Source organism: Schistocerca americana, chromosome 1 (genome assembly GCF_021461395.2).
Source record: "Schistocerca americana isolate TAMUIC-IGC-003095 chromosome 1, iqSchAmer2.1, whole genome shotgun sequence".
Lineage (NCBI taxonomy): Eukaryota > Metazoa > Arthropoda > Insecta > Orthoptera > Acrididae > Schistocerca > Schistocerca americana.
The window spans coordinates 418,798,012-418,822,323 of NC_060119.1; the positions used below are offsets into that span (position 1 = coordinate 418,798,012).

A 24,312-nucleotide genomic window follows, 5' to 3' on the forward strand; every position below is an offset into this window, starting at 1 on the left:
GACGATCATCGCTTCCATTTTCCTCCATCTCACATCTAAGGCATGTGCCAAGATGGATTTTTAACGACGTTGTTTGTTGTTTTGACGGTTCCCTGTCTGAAGTTCTCCGCTTCTAGCGAACTGTCCGTTGGATGCTCATCTCAGACACCTTTACCGAGCGAGGTGGCGCAGTGGTTAGCACACTGGACTCGCATTCGGGAGGACGACGGTTCAATCCCGTCTCCGGCCATTCTGATTTAGGTTTTCCGTGATTTCCCTAAATCGTTTCAGGCGAATGCCGAGATGGTTCCTTTGAAAGGGCACGGCCGATTTCCTTCCCAATCCTTCCCTAACCCGAGCTTGCGCTCCGTCTCTAATGACCTCGTTGTCGACGGGACGTTAAACACTAACCACCACCACCACCAGACACCTTAAGAACTTGCTCATCTGAAGCTAACGCTTGTATCAAGACTATTATTATTATTATTATTATTGTTGTTGTTTTGTTTTGTTTTTGCTGCAGTTAAGCGTCCGAAAGGAATGACGTCACATGTGGCAGGCGAAGTATATCTTCGTCAGTAAGTTGATAGGGAAACTAAAAAACAAAAAAATATGAAGTGCGAAAATGGCTACAGCTAAAAATAGGAAAAGAAAGGGCAATACTCCTGTAGCCCTTCTACTTTGTTCCACTTACCAAATTTGACCGTGATCACGTGTACCCAAAATTTCTTTTAAGGTATCAATTCCAAAGCATTTTAACCACAATGTTATGGGAGAGTATACAACTATTCACTAGAATGAGGGATTATTGCATTGTCTTAGTGAAATCTTAATTAAAGGAGTTACAATTATAAAATTGAATTCTGATTACTTAGATGCGATTATCGTTGAATATAATACGTATTTCAGTGAAATATTGAAAAGATATTACAGGGATATGGTCGAAAGCCCTACACGGGAGAAATTCTTTTTGAACCAAATATTTGTGAATAAAATTATGTTCAAGTAACAATTCCGATAAGCAGTCCAGCCAAGAAGAGAATAGAAACTTTTGAAATGTGGTGCTACAGAAGAATACTGGGGATTAGATGGGTAGATCGAGTGACTAATGAAGTATAACTGATTGGAACTGAGAAAAAAGAAATTTACGAGACAACTTGACTAAAAGAAGGAAACGGTTGATAAAACACAACACATCAAGGAATGGTCAATGTGGTAATCGATGGAATTGTGGACGACAAAAATTGTAAAGGGAGTCCAGTGACTGAAAAAAGCAGGTTCAAATGGATGTAGAGTGCACTACTTATTCGGAGATGAAGAGGGTTGCCCGGGAAAGACTAGCATGGAGAGCTGCATCAAGCCTGCCTTCGGACAGATGACCACAACAAACAAAAATAGTAACACTCGTTCGAGTGACGTCATTCACTACTTGTGGGGAACCAAATTTTGCATTTAGGAGGTAGTAGAATTAAGTTCAGTCGCAATTCAGATTCATAAAATTTAGACCTACTTAATATGATTATTAATAGGATAGTAAACGAGTTAACAGCTGCTGTACGCAACACGAAAATAATGAAGCTATTTGACGTCAGTGTAACTCTTACTACAACGAATTTCAACAGAGAACTGTTTTTAAATATCCAAATATCACTAATAATATTCTTTAACATAAATGTTAATGCACTGAAAAAAGCGCTAATAGACTACTGCAGCGCTGAAGTAAGCCGGCCAAGACATTGGTATGCAGAAAGCACACATATTTAATAACGATCGTTAAATAAAAATAAGGAAGGAATAAAAGAGAGAAGCCGCCGGCCACATAGGTACAAGGGCTTCGGACATTAATTAGAAGAAGAAATATTGAAGAAAATGAGTGGACAGATAGGAACGAATTGAGAATGAAAATTAAATTTGATGTCTAATCTTTGATTACCGGCAAACCTAAATACGTTGTAAAACAGGACACAATAAACAAACTAAAAAGAAATTACTGAATTTTGCCAGATTATGCTATTTTCAGCAGATCAATTAATATATTTAATTAATTATGGAGATCATCATTTATGGAAACACACAAATAATACAGGACAATAGGACTTTATACTGTTCGAGATAATAATGACATGGAGAAATGTTTTCTTTCTACATTGACAGTGCATATAAAAAATATACTGTTCATGTTACGCAAAACACTGGCAGGCCTTCTACACTACGAAAAGTCTGCAGCGTTTTGATTTTACAGTTTTTACTGTTACAAATGCAAAGTAGTAGCTTGCTGGCAACAATGTTCCTTGCTTCCACGATATAACTGTTCACTTCCCGATGCTAATAGTTGTGGAACTAGCAATGCCAATTGGTTATTGTTACTCTAAGTATTTTTCCTCCCAGACATCTCGGAGGCTCATAATTAGTAGCCTGTAACCTGTTGCGTAATTTGGAATCACAAGAATTTGCAGCTTTCGTGTTCGCTGCGCCAGACACCTGCATCTTGCTGTCTCGCAGTTCCACCGCTACCGTTCTGTAATTTGCAAATTTGTGGTAAGGACTATGGGACCAGACTCAGCAGTCATCGGTCCCTAGGCTTACGTACTACTTAATCTAAATTACGCTAAGGACAACACACACACTCATGCCCGAGGGAGGACTCGACCCTCTGACGGGGGCAGCCGCGCGAACCGTGACAAGGAGCCCTGATCGCACGGCTACCCCGCGCGGCACTACCGTTCTGTCTACGGCCTAGCACTCGTCCTGTACAAAGATTTTATTTAATAACGATGCCAGTTTCTTTGCAATACCGTTTTATAAAACTGTATCATTTTCATAAAATACTTGAGTTACGAGAAATACATGGTGCGTAACTGTTTCGCAAATATAATATAATCAGTCATAATTCATAATTATATCTGTAAAAAGAAAAATAATTAATATTCAAGAGGTGATAAAGGTATTGTGAACTCATATTCCTCTTTCATATCCTCGACAGCTCTAAAAAGAAAGGAAGGGTTCTATCATTATTATCTACAACGTAGACACCTCACTTCCTACTGTGTTGCTACGTGGTTAGAACAGGAAAGCCGTAGAGCCATAGCTGCAGGACATAATTCTCACTCGGACTGTTGTTTTTCTGGCTCTTATTGTTTCTTTCACTTCTGGCAGCGATCCGGAAAATACAAAGTTGCACCTTGCATTGGAGTCCACGTTAATAGGTAGATCATCCTGTAACTGGGTAGATAGATCAGGTCTAAGGTCGGAAAGAAAGCGACAACTACCACCTCCAGTACGAGCAAGCACTGTGATGTTCAAAATCCTCAGGTTAAGGAAAATTCGAGGTTTAATTAGATAAAATGCGTGTGTGCGTTACTCATTCTTTAAAGTGAGTAAGGTATCACTTAAGACTGGCTTGCGGAGCTGAATTTCTCAATTTATCATTTACTTTTGCGAGTATAAAAGTCCTCAGCGCTCTCTAAAGCAGAACAGACGGCGATCCATAGCAAATCTGACAACAGAGTACTGTTCATACAATGTAGGCATTCACTGCCGGTATTGTCTTCACTAAAAACTTACGGGCTGATAGGCCGTGGTCGATGAATAAAACTCTCCCCTAACGTTTCGTTTCCGACTGCGGGAGACATCCTCCGAGGCCAGAGGGCGCCATACATAGTATATATAATCAGCGCTTCCTCGAGCCCTGTTTGCAGTTCGCCGCTTTACCTCGGTGGATGCCTCCGGTAGTCGGAGACGAAACGTCAGGGGAGAGTTTTATACATCGACCACGGTCTATTAGCCCGGAAGTTTTAAGTGAAGACAATACGGGCCGTGAAAGCCTACACTGTATGATCAAACGCCCCTACGGGAAGGATGTGTCAGCACGGTTCGATGATTCGAAGGAATTCGCAAGAAGAAAGGACAACAACTGTGTACCCTCACCTTCCTGTTGCGCTATAGGGACACTTCGACGGTTGCGAAACTTCTGAAGGTGAAGAGGATATTTCGCTCGGCTCAGCCTCATCGTATTTACAACCATGTTGAATCTGCAATGTTACGGGAGAGGATTCATCAGACGCCGCGAGAACTGGCGGAAACCAGGAGTAAGCTTTTTCACCTCCACTTGGTTATTAGTGATGCTATGCAGTGTGGTGATTGGAATAAGACTGACGGTCTAACATTCAAAACTATGGAAGTTAGTGCAGAAATATCAGCAAATAGACAGAAGAAGAAGTTCGCTAACTTACAAAAGAACATTTCGGGAGGTTCAGTTGAGGACAATTCTCGAACTGTTATTAACCTATCTGATAAAGGTTTATCAAAAGTTGAAATTTCTGTATTAGCCAAAGGAGGTAATTTTGCTGTGACGTCCCAAAACGTACCCACGGAGGATCTTGTAGGAAATATTGAGGCCGGTATCCGTCAGCTTCCACAGCACTCCGCTGATTTAATTAGAATGGAAAACATGTCGCAGGTACATGTCACAGGTACAAAGGAAGGCACTGAGGGGTATCAACGCAGATAAAAACATTATTGTTATTACTGCAGATAAGGGTAATGTCACCGTCATATTCAAGAGTGGGGATTATCATGGAAAGATCAATGATATTTTGGTTCCCTCAATTACAAAAAACGTCAGAAGGATCCGACTATGAAGATTTTAAAATTGAGCAATCGACTGGTGAACGCGTCTTCATTCTCCTCCGACGACAATTAGTTGCTTTGTAAAACAGAAGCGTACCCAACTAGATTGTATGTATTACCCAAAGTGCATAAACCTGAGATGCCTTTGAGGCCAATTGTCAGCGCCTTAGGCGGTCCCACCCACGAGTTAGCTAGACACCTTGCTTCATTGCTGAAGCGCTATGTTCGTAGGACTGACAGTTATATTAAAAATTCATCTCATTTCATTGACAATTTAAAGGAAATGAGCATGGGCACGGATGATATCCTTGTCAGTTTTGATATTGTGTCATTACTTGCTGTGATTCCGGTAAACGAAGCTGTCTCATGCATAGCGGATATTTTTCCTACCGATATTGTGGCATTATTCTGACACTGCCTCTCCACAACCTACTTCCAATACAATAGCGACTTTTAGGAAGAGATTGGCGGGGTGGCTATGAGCAGTCCTCTTAGTCCTGCTGTCGCTAACTTGTTTATCGAGACTTTTGAACAACGGGCGTTGCAGTCTGCCAGTAAGACATCAGCCAGATGGTATCGCTATGCCGATGACGCTTTCGCAGTATGGGCACACGAAGCAGAGGAGATGGATTCCTTTCTGACAGATCTAAACAGCATTAATCCGAAAATCCAGGTTACTATGGAGACGGAGAGTTATGAACAACAGAATTTTCTCGATGTGTCTGTGTTTAAACGACAGGACGCAGCGTTTGGCCACAAGGTGTATAGAAAAACCACACATACTTATCGTTATCTGCGTAAAGATTCAAACCACCAACCTAGACAAAAAAGACAGGGCGCACAAAATTTATGAACCTGTTTATTTAAAAGATGAGATTGAACATCTACGGTCGACTTTCGTGGATAATGGCTATTCTAGCAAGGAGATAGATCGAGACGACGAACAACAGCCGCCGAACGGCAAGGTTTTCTTTCCGTTCATTAGTAAGGTCACAGATCGCATTGGGAAAGCAAGTATGGGATGGAAACTACTTTCAGACCCACCAGGAAAATAAAAGAATATTTAAGATCGGCATAAGATGCATGACATCCCTTGACTACCCCGGGGGTATATAAAATTCCTTGTAGTTGTGGACAGATTTATATCGGTATCACAAACAGAAGTGTTAACACCCGTCTTCAACACAAGAGGAATTGCCGCCCGGGCCACATGAATAAATCGGCCTTAGCAGAACTTGTTTAGCAGGAAGGTAATCATGAAATAAAATCAGCGGGACGAGCGTCATTTATAAAACCTCGCATTATTATGCGTGAATGTATAGAGAGGCTACCGAAATTGATAAACACCGTAGTAATTTTAACAGAAAAGAGGAAGGTGTTAAACTGTATAAAATTTGTATGTCAGCGTTGCACCGGAAGCGTGTATCATATACTAGATTATGAATGTAGATAGATGACTATGCAATATGTCCCATTCATGGTTAATTCTCGAACATATACACCAAAGAATACCAGATAGCATCCTATACCTATGTAGTTAGCTTACCTACAATTTTCTAGCACTTCGATCATAGTGCTTAATTTATGATTACAACCGCCTACTTTTACCTATGTGGATGGGAGTCGTATTCTCACATTCTTAGGATAAAGCTAGAGACTGGAAGATCTCCATGCCCTATCTTTGACCAACCATCCCTATAACACTGTCCCCAAGTTAATCTGCAGCTGACCAAAAGTAGGAGGGTACTATACCCACTATATTCCAAGTCTGGTGAAGGAATTTAGCGAGCTGAGTCCGTAACAGCTCTTCAGCGAAGACTGTTCAGCGCCAGTCTTACTCACGGCACCTATCCAAGTGCACAAGGTCTCTCCAGATGCACACTTGTCGAGGAGGTTAGCACCCATTATCGGTGTGTAGGAGATATAAGGCTCAAAATGGCTCTGAGCACTATGAGACTTAACTTCTGAGGTCATCAGTCCCCTAGAACTTAGAACTACTTAAACCTAACTAACCTAAGGACATCACACACATCCATGCCCGAGGCAGAATACGAACCTGCGACCGTAGCGGTAGCGCGGTTCCAGACTGAAGTGCCTAGACCCGCTCGGCCACACCGGCTGGCGGAGATATAAGGGTGTTGTGATGGTAAGAAGAAGCATGTGGTTTAGAAGAAAAATGTGATTTGTGCATGATAGAGCTCCAGACAGATGGGGTTTGAAACATTTTATGTAAATCAACTGTGCTATCAGTCCTGAAGTATTTTTCTGGTGTTTGGTGTGAATACCAAGAAGATATCGGAAAGAGAGAAATGATCATTGAACATAAACACATTCCAAGAGCTACACGGTTCTACCCTTAAACATGCTATAATGCCAGAGTTGTGCAGTTCTCGACATATTAGTCACGTGGAATGCAACGCTGTTGATATTCCAATGAAAGAAATATATTTCCTCTGCATGACAAACATTCTCCCTGTAAGTTTCTCTATGATAAACTATGGTGACAAACTATAAGGTGATAAAACAGCTGCCTTGCACACCAAAGAAATCATCGATTCTTTGTAACACAAGCCCTCCATAGGTATCTGGAGGTGTATGATGGCTGCTTTTTACAAACTCCAAGCCCGATTATGGTTCAGAAATTATGATAAGTTCATAACAGTCCTATAAAATGATAGTCGGCAGCCGAAAATGAACATGAAGAAACAGCATCTTACAAGGAAACAAACACCATGATCAGTAGCCAGAGGGGATGTAACAGTCTTATCACAGTTTACCACTAACCCTGGTAGCACACAGAAGCCATGGTCCAATGTTAGTTTTTAATGCTCGTGTATGGCATAATACTCCCATTTCGCCTTGACGCCACGTCTGCAGGACGCCTCCTTTTTCCACTATTAGGGTGTTTATATCTAGTATCAGTCTACTCTCCTCCTCCATAACATGCAATTTTATTGATTTGGCTCAGTACTCTTTTCTTCTTATTTTTCTCTAAGTTTATGTATTCTCAGTCGATTTCTGTAATTTTACTAGACTTTCGCGATTTTACACATTTCATCGTATTTCCCTCAATTTTTATTCCTCGAATTTTACCGATTTTATGACATCTTTCATATTTTTCTACAGTTTTCCATGTGTATATGGTCGTCTCTACGAGAATATTTTTGCGTCCTATACACCAACCTACCAAAAAACCCTAAAACTTGTCCTCTCTCCGATGATCCACATGCATGCGTTTGGATAGGACGATTATGAGAAGTATAGCAACAGTCGCTTTGTCCCTATATGAGTCTCAGCGAGTGGTGCAGATGATGGCTGTAGTGGAAACTCAAAGCCTGGAAGCAATTCTATGTACTGCTCCAAGCCATCACAGAGCCTGTCTGCAGACTCATGTAGAGCTGCACTTGACCGAAACTTAAATTCTGGATACAGTTCTACATGTTCGTTTGACATCCACTTCTTCTTGTAAGGGTATGCAACAGGGAATTGACATGTGTACAGAATTGATTTCTGTTGCTGGTCACATTATTTCTGATATATATGCTCTTATTGCTTTCCAGATGTGCTTCTTTATCTCTGTTTATACCTTGCAACTCTGGTATGTACCCACAACCCTACCAGGCCATCTACAAACTATAGCTTCCGGGTATTTATTTTCATTACTCCTGTAATAAGTTATTTGTTAGTGGACAGTGTGTCGACTGTAGGTAACATCTTGGGACATAAATAGTTTCCCTTCTCCAACTACAGAGTGCATCTCCACAGGCAGATCATTTGTAGACGACCAGTTACTGCGATCAGTGTTCCGACATGTAAAGAAAACGGCTGTGTCTGGTCATAAGGGACGTATAGATTTGACATGCAAGATTTAGATTTCAGTGCACTGATAACTGTAAGGGGAATAAAGAATTTTTCGTGGAAAATTATATCCAGTCATAAAAGAGATATAGATATTGATATTTCCAGAGCCACAGTCGTCAGGAGGAGGTCTTTCTGAAACTTCACTCATTGTTGAATGTTATCAGATTGGGGCTACAATCATAATATCTGACTATAATTACAGTGATAAATAAGTGGCTGGTTTCCTAGGACGACACCATTTGATGAGCAGGTATTGTGGTGGAGGTAGCCTGTAGCTGGAAGAAATGAACATTTCTGTATTAAAGCTCTCAGGAGCACTGGGTACAAAGAAAAGTTCCAGCCAGCCAGCTAGTCAGTTCTTGCCCACAGCTGCAGGGGCAACTCCCAGTGGTGGCGCCTTCTGGATAGCTAAATAGTGAACTAATATTCAGTATGGATTGGGTTGTCTTTGCAGTTGTGTGTGTTGCATGTATTCTCCGTGGAAAATTGAGCAATTCAGTATTGATCACTGCCAAGTTTTGGCGCTGAACATATTAAACATCCAAATTCCTAACACTCCAGTCATTCCCAGATGCTATCCATGGTCACGGTGGTGCATTCTGGCATATACTCAAGTCCACAACTGTAGCAGTTTTCTGCAGCCTCTGAGCATTGGTGCTGGTGGTGTATGAGGGGATGGGCATGCTGCATGTGGGCATCACGGGGGTAGGGGAGGAAGCGGTCTGTATATATGAATGTTGGAAGTGATCTCTGACATGTAGCCATGACAACTACTGTTACAGACTGGATTGTGGTTTATGTGTGCCATGTTTAGCACTCCTCAGTGCATCACAGTGGACTCTGGCTCGCAGTGGTATTTGATGTTGTCTCTATCCTATGACACAGTAGATCCTTCCTTGTCTCCCTCCTTCCAAATGTAGCAGAGAGAGCGAATTTAGTAATGCTATAGTGACTTAAAAACCCAATTGTGACATCAAACACCCGATTGATAGTGATCTCCAAAATCTTGCCATGACAACCAGTCAGACGAAGCAGTCGGGAGTGTGGTTGGGTAATGCCCTGTGGTCAGTGTGGGAGTTTTTAAAAGTGTTATTACATGTGGTGAGTTATGTTGACAGTAATCCTTGCATGATTGGGATAAACAATGTGCTGAAATTGTCTAAATATTTCATACTACCTTCTCACGCTCAAAATGTTTAAAGAAACAGTGCTCCATACACTGCAGTCAATTTCCTGGCAAATTCATTGAATAAGTAAATGAACTATATTCCAGACATGAAATTGAAGACATGAAAATTTTTAAATAAACAATATTCCACATACTGCCTTGTCCATCAGAAATTGTTAAAACAGTATTCCATATACTGCAATCGTTTTCCCACCAATTTCCTTAAATAAATAATAAACTGTATTCTATACACCACTGCATATCCCATAAATTTTAATAAACAATATTCACACATTGCCTTGTCTAGGAGAAATTGTATAAGTAATACTGCATACACTGCAATCAAATCCCTGCCAAACAGGCAATCAATTAAGTAGTTTCCTGCGAATTTACAGGTGGGGGAGGGCAAGAGGAGGAATTGTGGGTTCTCAGAGAAGGAGGGGTTAATTAATTGATAAATTTAGTTAAGTAGTAAATTAATTTGATATAAAAAGCCTGCTTGTATCAGTGAGAGGAGTTCCCAGAGGGGTGGCGAGGAGAAGGGGGAGGGGAGGAGGAGGGGGAGGGGAAAGGTTGGGGGAGGTTTCTCAGAAGGACATCTTACCCCCAAGGGTCCATATCCACTTAGCAGAACAATGGGTTAACGACCTGTCAATCAAAAGAGAACAATAGGTTAGCCCCTGAATGTATGATTATCCTGATGTAGAATGCTGATACTGCCTTTACCCTACTAATGTAGGAGATGAAAGTCCAATTTTCAACAAGATAATGCATGCATCTTACGCTGGCCTTCATGTAACCTGAATCTGAGACTTGAGAAAACTTTTTGGGAATACTTGCAAGGTGTGTTTATCGCAATGGAAAGCATTTAGAGGTCACATGTTAGTTGGAAAAGCGATACGAGAAGAGTGGCGACAATTTCGCTGCAAGAATTAGAAACCCTCACAAAATTATGGCGGGAGAGAATATCTGAGGTAGTTAGGAAGAAAGCTGGTTGGACGAAGTACTAAAACTGCAATAACCATACAGGATAGTGAACCATTTATACCGATTTCCATCCAGGAAATGCAAACGCCTTATTTTGTTACTTGTATTATAAAAGAAACTGTCGTTATTGTTTGTGTCTTATAAGTATCTACTACTTTCATAATAAATTCGATACATGTATGCTTCAGACATTGCCTTTTGACTGATTTCCACTACTGTATGTCGCAAAAATTGTCAAGAATAAGGGAGAGGATTGTAGGACATGTGTTACAACAGGGTCCTGGTGCTGTTGAGTGGAGTCTGATGCACGTTGCTGATCCGAAATGAAGTAATCAGTAATTTGTCGTCTAATCTGCTCACTGTATGCAAAGGTCAATGTGGACACAAAAAGTATAATTTGCTAGTATACTGGGTTACATTTATTTTTTTATGGGTCGTTTAACCAAGTAAGTTAAGGATCTTGAAATAGAGGTCAGGTCAACCTTCAACAGAATTTTATTTACTCTTAAATTTCACAAAGATTAAACAAAAGTTATCTAAGAACAAGAATAATTGAGTACAAATTATTTTAATAAAAATGACGCTAGTACTGTGGGAGGTACGAATCAAAAGGAAGACTTTTTAAATGAAATCATTCCGCGTTTGGCTGTTGAGAATCAGTTATTGCGACTACAGTTTCAACATATGGTAATTTTCAAGAATTGTGGGATGTTCTGTCCCACTCAAGAATATAAAGTTGTGACATGGTGTGCAAGAGCAGTTGCATGTGGTGTTGTAAATTTATCTGCTGTTCCATACACCATACACGATAGAAATCGGGTGAAACAGTGATATAAACACTTAAATTTAAATTTAATGTTGCAGTGCTGCAGTATGAAATTTGAAGTTACTTCGAAATTGAAATCGTAGTAAACAATGTGTTAACAGCCAAAATCGGAATTATTTCATTTAAAAATTTCACGAAGGCTATCGACCCAATTATTACCAAACTTAAAAGGAAGACTGCCTGGAGAATTAAGCACCAATATATCCTTATCTGTGCAGCTCACGGGCACAAAATTAAAGAAACAAAATACAAATGCAAATTAAATCAGCAAGATAAGCGCGTACCCGAAACATATGAGAAGTGGAGCAACTCAGATTATGTATTGTATCAACACGGATTGTGAAAACTAACATCTCCTCAAGATCAGCGAAGTGTGCCAAACAGTCCCAGGTGGCGGTCAGCTGTCAAGTCGTCTGACATTCCGTTCCTGAATGTCGAAAAAATTGCTTCCTTCTGCCCATACTTTCATCCTTTATGTGCCAGAGGATAAATGTAACAAAATTTACGAATATATCTGGGAAGGGATAGCAAATATCCCATTTTTTTGCGTAAAAGACCCACATTTTAACATGAAGAACTCGGCACTGGGCTGAACTAGTGTTACCTCGATTGGTCGGCCTGTGCGCAATATGCACTAAGTGACACTATGCGATCTCATTGGACAGTCCAAATTTTTGGAGTAAAACGGAACTAAGGGCCACCGTGCGTCTGGGATTTTGACGTTAGCGAAGCGAGGCAAAAATGTCATGCTCAACTATCCCAAGGGGATGGTAAGTTGGGTGTGGCGTTCACTGTGCAGCATGAGAACAAGCGTTGGTTGTATTCAAACAAAAGCAGCGAGCTGGGAAACAGCCTGGCTTCTGTGGAGGTTGCTCAATACACCAGGGAGGTGTATCTTGCTGATTTAATTTGCATTTGTATTTTGTTTCTAAAGATATTCTGCTGACAAAGGAGACCGAAAACCATACTGGGACCAACCTGATCTGCTAGAAGAGCACAAAGCTATGTTTCGAGTTTTCGCAGATGTAACCGCAAAATAGTGACCGAAAAATGAATTAAGGTCTCACAGCGAAATGTGACGGTAATGTCACAGCATCGGTGAATAACATTCATAGTGCTTCAGCTACAGAGGATAAAAACTGCGGGGAAGACTATGCATAGGGTGAAGCACACCTCCACCGACAAACTTTCAGAGGTGACAGTTTGGAACAAAACAAGAAAAAATTCTCTAATGAACATGGTCTCTAAAACGCACGCGTTAAGACCTACGAGCGCATTTTCATCTTCTCTCCTGCGAGATATACACTGATGAGCCAAAACATTATCACTACCTGCTTAATAGCTTGTTTGCCCATCTTTGGAACGAAATACATTGCTGATTCTGTGTATCAGGGATCCAATAGTGTGTTGGTGGGTTTGTGGAGGTGTGTAGCGTTAGATGTCTTAGAACAGGTCAGGTAATCCCAGTAAGTAACGACCGCTGATTTACGTATGCAGTGATGGCGCTAGATAGCGAGCCAGATGGGTTCCGTAGAATTTACATCAGACGAATTTGGTCGCCAAGATATCAACGTGAGTTCACTATAGTGCTCCTCAAAGCACTGTAGCACAGTTCTGGCTCCGAGACACGGACAGTTATACAACCGAAATATGACATCACCGTCGGGGAAAACATTATGCATGAAGTGGTGCAAGTAGTTCGCAGCTGCCACAGGTCCCATGTAGGTGCAGGAGAGTGTCTCCCATAGCATCATACTGCATCCACCATACCCACCACCCTGCGTCCATGGCGCGCTGCACGTTTCGAGCTGCCGTTCACCTCGATGAGGGTGTTTGTGGAGACGACCATCGGTCTGGTGTAGTAAAAATGTGATTCTTCCGAAAAGCCGACACGTTTCCATTGATCGACGAGCGTATCCCAATGGTCCAGCACCCACTGTAATCGTAACTGACTATGTCGTTGGATCAACATGCGAACACCTGGGGTGGTCTCTTGCGGAGCTCCAAGTTGAACAACTTATGATGAACAGTATGCTCCAAAACACTTCTGCGTGCACCAACATTGTGCTCTTTCGGCAGAAATGTCACAGATCACCATCTAACCTACTTTATAGAGCAGACAAGCCTCCGAACCCCAAGTTCCATGAAGAATCGTGGAGCACCAACCATTTAGCGCCTAGTGGTAGTTTCACTGTCCTATGCCTCTTTCCGTAGGTGCTCACGAGAGTATCACATAAACGATGGACCAGCTTCGCCATTTTAGAAATAGTCGTTCCCAGACTACGCGTAATAATAACCTGCTCTTTGTCAGAGTCTCCATTTGCAGAATATGTCTTCGGTAGTGTGATCCCCGTCCGTTTCTGCTCTGCTTACATACTTCTGTTACCGCATCACGTGCCCGCAACGCAACCAGGTTGCATCCAACGACGCGGTGGCAGTGGTCATAATGGTTTGGCCATCAGTCCACATTTTTTGCGGAAAGCCCTTTGCTCGCCAATTTCGAAAGTTGGTAGTATGGACCAAAAGAAGAAATATTGTCCAGGAAACATGGGCTGTAATGAGCATACCTTTAGAATTATACGCACTTGTTCATCTTCGCCTCTGTGAAACACTTAGCTTCTACTAAAAAAAGTGCTCATAGATTTTAAGGTCTGTATTTGAGAGTCCACATTTGCTAGATATATTGTTTTGGCCTATGCTTACAATCTCTGAAAGTTTGTCGGTGGGGTTCTGCATAGATAAAAAAAACTGGGGACCTAGGGTGTATGTACTGTGTGATGATAATGGTACCGGGGTAATATCAAAAATAAGGTCTCCTATTTTTTTATACGTACATAGACCTGTTTATTTCTACACTGGTTTACATCAGTTTACATCTTGAACATTTAGCTATTTTTCGACATAATCACCATTTCTGTCGATTCATTTTTGTAGACGCTGTGGCAGTTTTTGTATGCCCAAATCATACCAGCTCGCCACCAGTTCCGCGGCTTTGGCGAAGAAGGATGCCGCCATTGGCGTGATTGTTGCTTGTCTCAGGTCTAAAGTGGTACGCCCAGGTTTCGTTAACAGTGAAAGTTGAGTCCAGTGATATGCCGATCTTCACGCATGCTTTGCTCAACCTCCAACACTGTCTCCTCAGAAACTGATGGTCTCCCGTTCCTTTGTTCGTCGTGAATTTCGGTCCGACCAACTGCAAACTCTCTACACCACTTACGAACATTTTTGACATCCTGCACGAGTCATCATGCACTTCGTCAACTTGGGATGGATTGCAATCGGCGCAGTGCCCTTTACGTTCAAAAACCGAATAACTGCGCGCAATTCGAACTTGGCGGTAACATCCAACGGGAGCTCCATTCTCAACGGCTGCCAAGCCAAGACAGCGCTTCAGCGCGGCGTGCGCAAGTTTACACACAATACATGAAGCACTCTTGATAACAGTGTGACCAGCTGCCACTCAAACAGAGTTCTGCACTTATAAAAAAATAGGAGACCTTACTTTTGGGATTATCCTCGTACAAGAAAGGTATTTGTGGCAGTCCGCATAGAACGAGTCACAACATTAACTGAAAAGAAAACGAGAGACAGTACAGAATTCTGATCCGGGTCCACCATCCCGCCAATAAATGTTTCCGCGTAAGTCTGAGGGGCGACACATTGTTTGTCTCGCGCCGTAGTCGCAAACAGGTCACGGATTCTTATCACGGTCGCGAAAGTGATTTTCTACATCTACATCTACATTTATACTCCGCAAGCCACCCAACGGTGTGTGGTGGAGGGCACTTTACGTGCCACTGTCATTCCCTCCCTTTCCTGTTCCAGTCGCGTATGGTTCGCGGGAAGAACGACTGTCTGAAAGCCTCCGTGTGCGCTCTAATCTCTCTAATTTTACATTCGTGATCTCCTCGGGAGGTATAAGTAGGGGGAAGCAATATATTCGATACCTCAGCCAGAAACGCACCCTCTCGAAACCTGGCGAGCAAGCTGCACCGCGATGCAGAGCGCCTCTCTTGCAGAGTCTGCCACTTGAGTTTGTTAAACATCTCCGTAACGCTATCACGGTTACCAAATAACCCTGTGACGAAACGCGCCGCTCTTTGGATCTTCTCTATCTCCTCCGTCAACCCGATCTGGTACGGATCCCACACTGATGAGCAATACTCAAGTATAGGTCGAACGAGTGTTTTGTAAGCCACTCTCCCAATGAATCTCAACCTGGTACCCGCCTTACCAACAATTAATTTTATATGATCATTCCACTTCAAATCGTTCCGCACGCATACTCCCAGATATTTTACAGAAGTAACTGCTACCAGTGTTTGTTCCGCTATCATATAATCATACAATAAAGGATCCTTCTTTCTATGTATTCGCAATACGTTAAATTTGTCGATGTTAAGGGTCAGTTGCCACTCCCTGCACCAAGTGCCTATCCGCTGCAGATCTTCCTGCATTTCGCTACAATTTTGCGCGACTACACGTAAATTTCGAGGACGAGATGAAACCAATGTGTCAGTATAATGCCTGTACGCTCCTCGATTCACGCGGGGCCACTACTGTAGCTTTTTTTTCCATTTTGCACTGCAGAGGGCTGGTGGGGCGGCTACCAGCCGCAGAGGGAGCAGTGCCGCTCGCCCATGGGCGCCGAGGGGGAGTGCGTGCAGGTGACGCGCTGCCCGCCGCTGCTGGCGCTGCTGCGCGCCACGCCGCGCCCGCCCGGCGCCGTCGAGTTCCTGCGCAGCTCTCTGTGCGGCTTCGAGAACCGCTACCCGCGCGTCTGCTGCGTACAGGTACGTACCTGCCGCCTCCCACCACTGACTCCCTGTGGACGTAACGCTTTCGTCTATCCAAAGTCGATTACGGTGGGCAGCTTGATCGCTCCTTAGACACATTTAGATAAAGAAACGACATAACACGAAGGAATTATTCGAATGGGACGGAAATCAGTAGATGTGATCTACAGGTACAGACAAACTGATGACTACAGTTTCACAAAAATTGGACGATTTCTTAGAGAGAAAGAGCTTCACAACTTGAACAAGTCAATAACGCACAATGTAGGCTTTCACGGCCGGTGTTGTCTTCGGTTGAAACTTCCGGGCTGGGCCACAAGGTATATAGAAAGAACACTCACACGGATCGATACCTCCACAAGGAATCTAACCATCACCCTAGGCAAAAAAGAGGTGTCATGAAAACCTTGGTGGACAGAGCCAACAAAATCTGCCAGCCGGCTAAATCACTTACGGTCAGCCTACATGAAAAACGGATTTACCAGCAAGGAAATTGATCGAGCCCTCCATCAAAGAAGAAAAGAAGCCAGAAGTCCAGAGCAACAACGGTCACCTACTGGAAAAGTTTTCCTACCGTTAATTAATAAAGTCACGGACCGTATCGGGAAAGTTCTGGCCAAGAATGGGATCGAAACAATCTTCAGGCCCACCAAGAAGATTAAGGAATATTTAAGAACTGCAAAAGACGCCCCACACCCCATAGCAACACCTGGGGTGTACAAAATTCCATGCAGTTGTGGACAAGTATATACTGGAACAACGAAAACAAGTGTAAACATTCGCTTGGCCGAACATAAAAGAAACTGTCGCTTAGGACACATCGAAAAATCGGCCGCAGCTGAGCATGTTTTTCGAGATGGGAATGACGAAATTAAATTTAATAAGACAAGCGTTCTAGCACGAACATCCCATTATCATGCGCGCATGTATAGAGAAGCAATAGAGATTCACAAACACCATAACAATTTTAAAAGAAAAGAGGAAGTTTTAAAGTTAGACAAAATATGGATGTCGACGTTGCGCCAGCAGATTGACAATCGATTACTCTTTATCGAGAATGATGACGCCTTCCAAAGATAGGCATACCATCGGCATCACGTGACGAATGATGGTGCCCTCTATGAGCTCTATAAGTGCAAGAGTACCTGCAGCCTCAATGCCAGTAGCCGGACGACTTCAGAAGATGTCTCCCGCAGATGGAGACGAAATGTCAGGTGGAAATTTTATACATCGACCACTGCCTCTCAGCCCGTAAGTTTCAACTGAAGAAGTCAATAACGCTTTGGTCCACTTCTGGCCCTCATGCGAGCAGTTATTGGGCTTGGAATTGAGTGACAGAGTTGAAGGATATTGTGCCAAACTCTGTCCAATTGACGCTTTAGACCCTTGGAGGGGCCTGCCCATAAATCTCCAAACGTACTCAACTGGTGAGGGATCCAGGAACCTTGCTGATCAAGTTAGGGTTTGTCAAGCAGTAGAAATTCTTGATGCGTGAGGGCGGGCATGCTGAACTGCTGAAATGGAAGCTCAAGGTGGCTTCCCATGAAGGGCAACCAAATGGGGCGTAAAATATCGTCGATGTACCACTGAGCTGTGGGGGTGCCGCAGATGACACCCAAAGGTATACTGCTATGAAAATAAATGAGATCCCAGGCCACCAGCTCTGGCGAGCGACAGTCAGGTTTGTATTCCATCGCTGTCAGGAGCGTCTCCAGATACATCTTCGGCCTGGAATCTTATTGACTGGAGCAGAATTATCTTCAGTGATGAGTCCCGCGCCGGCCAGTGCGGCCGAGCGGTTCTAGACGCTTCAGTCTGGAACCGCGCGACCGCTACATTTGCAGGTTCGAATCCTGCCTCGGGCATGGATGTGTGTGATGTCCTTAGGTTCGTTAGGTTTAAGTAGTTCTGAGTTCTAGGGGACTGATGACCTCAGATGTTAAGTCCCATAGTGCTCAGAGCCATTTGAACCATTTTTTGATGAGTCCCGCTCCGAATTGAGCCCCTGTGATCGGCGAAGACGTATCTGGAGATGCTCCATACAGTGGTGGCTTACCAACCTGACTATCGCCCGCCATATGATCCGACAACCATGATTGATGGTCTGGGATGACACTCCTTTTCATAACAGAAACCCTTTGATTGCCATCCGCAGCACCCTTACACCACAACGGTATGTCGATGATATTTTATGCCTGGTTTTTCTTTGCCCTCAAGGCAAGCTATCCTGGAGTTATATTTCAGCTAGATAATGCCCACCTACAGACGGCGTGAGCTCCTACTGCTCGTATTCGTGCTTGCCAAAACCTACCATGGCCAGCAACGTCGTCAGATCTCCCTAGAATTGAAAACATTTGGAGCATTATAGGCAGAGCCTTCCAGTCATCTCGGCATTTTGACTGTTTAATGCGCCAGTTAGACGGATTTCGGCACTAAATCTCTCAGGTGGACATCCAAAAACTCTACCAATGAATATCAAGTCGAATAACTGCTTGCATAAAGGACAGAGGTGGACCAACATGTTATTGTCTTGATCAATTTTTGAAGCTCTTTTTTTGAACAAATCTTCCTTTTTTTCTGGAATTACGTATCATGATCTGTCTGCCTGTACATGTGCATCACATGTACCGATTTCCGTCCCATTCGGATTAATTCTTCGTGGTGCGCCGATTTTCTTTTCGCATTAGAGTGTATTTTGTCTGGAGAACTTTAGTTTCTCTCGGCAACATGGGCGTTCCATGCATCTCATTACGTGTACAGGAATTCTCCACGAAAGATAAGTTTTCAGAGCTCTGACGGATCATCTATATTTAGGTTCTCCGTGTTTCCACTAAACTTCTTGCGACAAATTTCGGGTAGGGCTCCTTTGAGAGGTACATGACCTATTTTCGTCCCCACCTTTCTCCTATGCGAGCTATTACAATCTCATTAACGACCATTTCGTCGAGGGGATGTCAAACCCTAATGTTCATGTCTTCTTCCTGTCTTCAAGCTGAGCAGCATACAGTAACGCTAGAAACCTTTAGATACTTCTGCAACAAGTTCTCGCGAAGCTTGGAAGACTTTGTAAATGTGGTACCTCGACGTAGTACTGATTATGAATGCACAAAATAAATTATATGTGAAAAAAAGGTTTCACGTATGTTAACAATGGAGCACACAGTTTCTCTTCCAGTATTTCATTTGAGCTGTTCCTTTTCATCGTATTTTTTCCCTTCTTCTACATAGACACTGCATGAAATTTCCCTCAGTCTGTAATGTTGCCATCCACTATGCTTATTGTGAAAATGGTATAAGAAGTAACTGAGCGTCGAATTGAAAATCACACTCGAATCACTCAACAGAGGAAATGGCTGTGGGCCTGATAAGGTTTCTGTCATAGTTTGTGTCGAATGTGGGGAGATTTGTCCCACCTTCTAACTACAGTTTATCGTCGCTCATTAGAAGAAACAAAAGTGCCACGCAACTGGAAAGAGAAGCACGTCATTCCAATGTAGATTAAGAGTCGCAGTCCTGATGGACAGAACTATAAGTGTATCTCATTGATTTCAACCACGCCATTTTACTTCTCCTCTCTTCGTTACTTGTCCGTTTCTAACGACCACGTTGTCATCCTTCCCTTCCTTCTTGATTACTTGTGTTTCTATCACATTCATCTGTCTCTTCCTTTCGCACCCCCCCCCCTTTTTTTCACATCCATTCCTAACAGTATCCTCAGTTTAAATATGTTACCTGCCTTCACTTTCTGCCTTTCATGAACTGACATAAACTCTGCTCTTATCTACTACAGCTACTACTACTCTCCGCTGTTAATATTTTCACTACTCCCAAGTGTAAAAATAATGTGTAATATGCAGAACGCCTTGTCAGATGTAAGAGAGGGCGTGATTATCATTAGCTCGCCCCAATAAAAAACTAAATAAATAAAATATATGTTGTGAAACTGAGGACTATATTTTGTGCTTACGTAAGATTACTTTTCAGTAAATCAAACACGTCCTATGTAAAATTTGTTTATTAGAAAGGAACTGCAGTAACCAGTAATTATTATGTCGTCAAATTTCTTGTATCATTATTATTATTATAAAAAAGAACGAGAAGTACAGCTGGAGGAGCGGCCTGCACCACACTCGATGACGTCCCCTCGGTTGCATCAAGTGGCGTCCCCGAACCGCGAGCTTTTGCTCACTGCACGTCTCCCCTACAGGGCTTCCAGTACGAGCCGCCCGAGGTGGAGGAGCAGACGACGACGCGGCGCCCCGAGCAGACCAACCAGCGCCAGCAGCAGGCGTCTGACCACCCCAACGCACGCCTGCTGCCCACCGAATGCGGCGTCGACTTCTCGGAGCGCATCTTCGGTGGCAAGACAACCGAGATAGACGAGTACCCCTGGCTCGCGTTGCTCAGGTACCGCGCAAGTGAGTACCCGCATTCCACCTACCCAACAATACAACAGGAAAAAGGGAAAAAAGTACAAGAGGTTCGTAGATTCTCGAGGAGATAGCATTGTCAAATGATGTAACGTTTCGAGTTACGCCACTGGAGTAGTAAATCGGTCTATCGGAGCAGCAATAGAATTAGCGACCTGCTGTGGTCCACCAAAGAGACAATCGAAACGCAGCGCACGCCGGGAGTGTATGACGCCAGCTGGAATTGTGGAGCAGTTTACGCAGAGAAACGGAGCGACTTGTAGTAACTCATCGAAAAGGAGTACAAGTAACACATACAACTTGGATAACAACATAAAACTGCAGCGACAAAACAGTAATATCAATCTGGGAAATATATACAGTTCGAGAAGGCTAGCGTGCTATCTAGGCTGCCGCTTAAGTTCAAAAGGGGAATACGGGAGCGATCGAGATAGTCAAGCGGCCCACCAACGTGAGACACGATAATTGTCAAGGCCTCCATCATCATGATTACGAGAGGTAGCCGGCATATAGACACACTGCGAGGCTGTCCCGTTGCGTACGCCAGTGCAAAATGTCTGATCCGTACTAACTACAAACTGACACCGTGGGACTAGCAGCTCCCACTGATTCACCAACATAGTTCCACCTTAAATTACAATCAACAACAGCTCACTTACCCTCCACAACCAAAAGCCAATCCTATGATGAATTTTATTTACGTTCCTTGTGGAGGCGGCAGTGATAACTATACGCTATCTGATCAAAACTATACGGACACCCCCACGAAACGTGGAAGTGAGCTCTACATGTCACGAAAGGCGGGCCTGCTAGTATAAAAGGAAGCAGAAAGTATTGTATAGTGAGTAGAGAAGCTGTAACAGTAGAATGCGTCGCTTAGAAGAGCTCGGTGATTTCGAATGTGTACTGGTCATTGGATGTCACACAAACGAAAATCCAAAAGCGACATTTCAACCATTCTAAATCTGCCCAAATCGACTGTTGGTGGCGTGATTGTGAAGAGGGCAACCACAGATAAACAAAGACCAGAAACGCATCGTACTGACGGACAGTCATAAAAATAGGGTTTGGGTTGGGTTGTTTGGGGAAAGAGACCAAAGGGCGAGGTCTTCGGTCTCTCGTGCTTATCCCACGCACACTGACTGTAGTACGTCACTCTGGTGGTTCGACCTGTTGTGCTGCCATTCATGCACAGCAATCCTGAAGGTGTTTTCCAGCATGGAATGGCGTACCCGCATCAGTTACCCAAACTCAGTTTGGCTCGATGACCACCCGGCTCAGATTCATTGTTGCTGGCAGAGATGGCACACTGAATAACCTTAAAACACAAACAAATTTATCACGAAATCTTGCTACTGTAAACGAACATGCTATACAGAGTGTCGACATATTGTTTTGGAGTGCTTGATCATCAGATCTGTCTCCAGTCGAGAACATATGGCACTTTATCGGACGAAAACTCCAGCGTCATCCACAACTAACGTTAACCGTCCCTGAATTGATCGACCAAGTAGAACAAGCATGGAACTCCATCCCACGAAGGGGAGGAGACCATCGGATTAGGGAAGGACGGGGAAGGAAGTCGGCCGTGCCCTTTCAAAGGAACCATCACGGCATTTGCCTGGAGCGATTTAGGGAAATCACGGAAAACCTACATCAGGATGGCCGGACGCGGGATTGAACCGTCGTCCTCCCGAATGCGAGTCCAGTGTGGACGGACAGTCATCCTCTATCATTGCTGAGGATAGCTGTAAAAAATTACATGAAACCAGCGAGTTTCAACGTAGTATCAGCAGTCCATCTTGCACAATGACTGTGCGCAGGGAGTTAAAAGAATGGGTGCAATGGTCGAATAGCGCCTCATAAAGCACGCGTTACTGTCGTCAGAACTGAGCGATGCTCTAGGGAGAGTAAAGAGCAACCCACTGGACGGTGGATGAGTAGAAGCGGGTGATTTGCAGTCATGAAGCTGCCTATGTTCTGTGGCAGTTCGGTGGAAGGGTCTGTATTTGGCGATTGTCCGGAAGCGTTACCTGACACCATGTCTAATCCCAACAGTGAAATACGAGTACAATGGAGGTGGTTTTACGGTATGAGAATGTTTTTAGTGGTTCAGGTGTGGCCTCCTTACTGAGCTTAATAAAATGTAAATGCGGTAACTACAGGACGTTAAACTCTAACATAATCTCTGATCTAAATGCGGCAGCATATAAACACATTTTACATCATTGTGTGCTGCGTACAGGAGAGGTACAGTTCACAAACGATGATTGCTTGTATCAGAATGGCAATTAATTCTGTGATAGAGCAGCTTCTGCAAGGCAGTTATCTGTGGACAATAACATTCCTGAAATGGAGTGGCGCGGCCAGAGTCCCGAACTGAACCCAAAGGAAACCCTTGGGGATGGGTTAGAACATCGACTTCGCTCAAGACCCCAGCGTTCGACTATCACCACCTTTCCTGGTTAACGCTCTTGAGGAAGAATAGACTGACATTCTGTGAGGACTGATGGATCCACCTTTAGCCATGTGTTTTTAAAGTTCCTTTACGCAGTGCACTAAATGAACAAACTTTAAAAACGAGGCTGAAGACGGTTCCATCAGTCCTCACATACTGATCACCCGTCGTTCCGTTTCTCATTGATATTGGATATACAGAAGATTGACACTCATCCACAGATATTCAGACGTCTCAATGAAAATGTACCCAGTGTAGGTAATGTCCTCACAAACTCGAAGGATGGAAATAGCCCATATTAATGTCCACTGACAGGTATCTGTACACTTTTGATTAAATAGTGCACACTACAAATGAACTTATGCTGCCCCACTAGTATTGCGTACTCTGATGAAAGCCTCTTCAACGGTGACCGATACGTAGGTAGATCATTTTAGAGCACGACACGGTTTATACGCAGAAGAATTATGAAGACATATCACAGTATCCCATCATAGCACCAGCGTAACACAACACTTAGAAATAAAGTGTTTCTACGGGAGAGTCAGTTCATCATTATTCACTCCAAATGACGCTTCCCAGTATCAAGATTTTAAACTAGTCATATACTATCAAGTCATCTAAATGTAGCTGCTAATAGCAATGGAAATCCTATCGATACTCGGCTGCAAGATACACACACGGTAGTATCAACAGATTCAAAATGTTTCCACTACACTAATAAAACATTTCAGATTCACGAAACAGTTTCTAGCTCTAGTACATTGTACTAAATACTTTCGTACCTAAAACATATATTATGACACATTCATGACCTACTTGAATAATATTTTTCTCCTCGATTGTTACCAATTTTTGTGAATGTTAGAACGTTTGCCAGCCAGTGTGGCCGAGCGGTTCTAGGCGCTTCAGTCTGGAACCGCGCGACCGTTACGGTCGCAGGTTCGAATCCTGCCTTGGGCATGGACTTGTGTGATGTCCTTGGGTTAGTTGGGTTTAAGTAGTTCTAAGTTCTAGGGGACTGATGACCTCAGATGTTAAATCCCATAGTGCTCAGAGCCATTTGAACCATTTTTGTTAGAACGTTTGAAATGCCTATCAATTTACTGATGTGATTGAATACAGTCAGCAGCATTATGCAACATGGCTTCTTTTCGCGTGTTGCGGGTTTTCCATTA

The 24,312-nt window shown here is 43.3% G+C and overlaps 1 protein-coding gene across 1 annotated transcript in view; it reads left to right on the plus strand.

Moving 5' to 3' along the window:
- The window catches only part of LOC124555913 (CLIP domain-containing serine protease 2-like), a 113,029-nt gene that overhangs the window by 26,215 nt on the left and 62,502 nt on the right, over window positions 1-24,312 (plus strand). Inside the window, exons 2-3 of the mRNA XM_047130002.1 lie at window positions 16,041-16,243; window positions 20,454-20,664. Of these exons, the coding sequence (XP_046985958.1) occupies window positions 16,041-16,243; window positions 20,454-20,664 (414 nt within the window). The remainder of the gene's footprint in view (window positions 1-16,040; window positions 16,244-20,453; window positions 20,665-24,312) is intronic.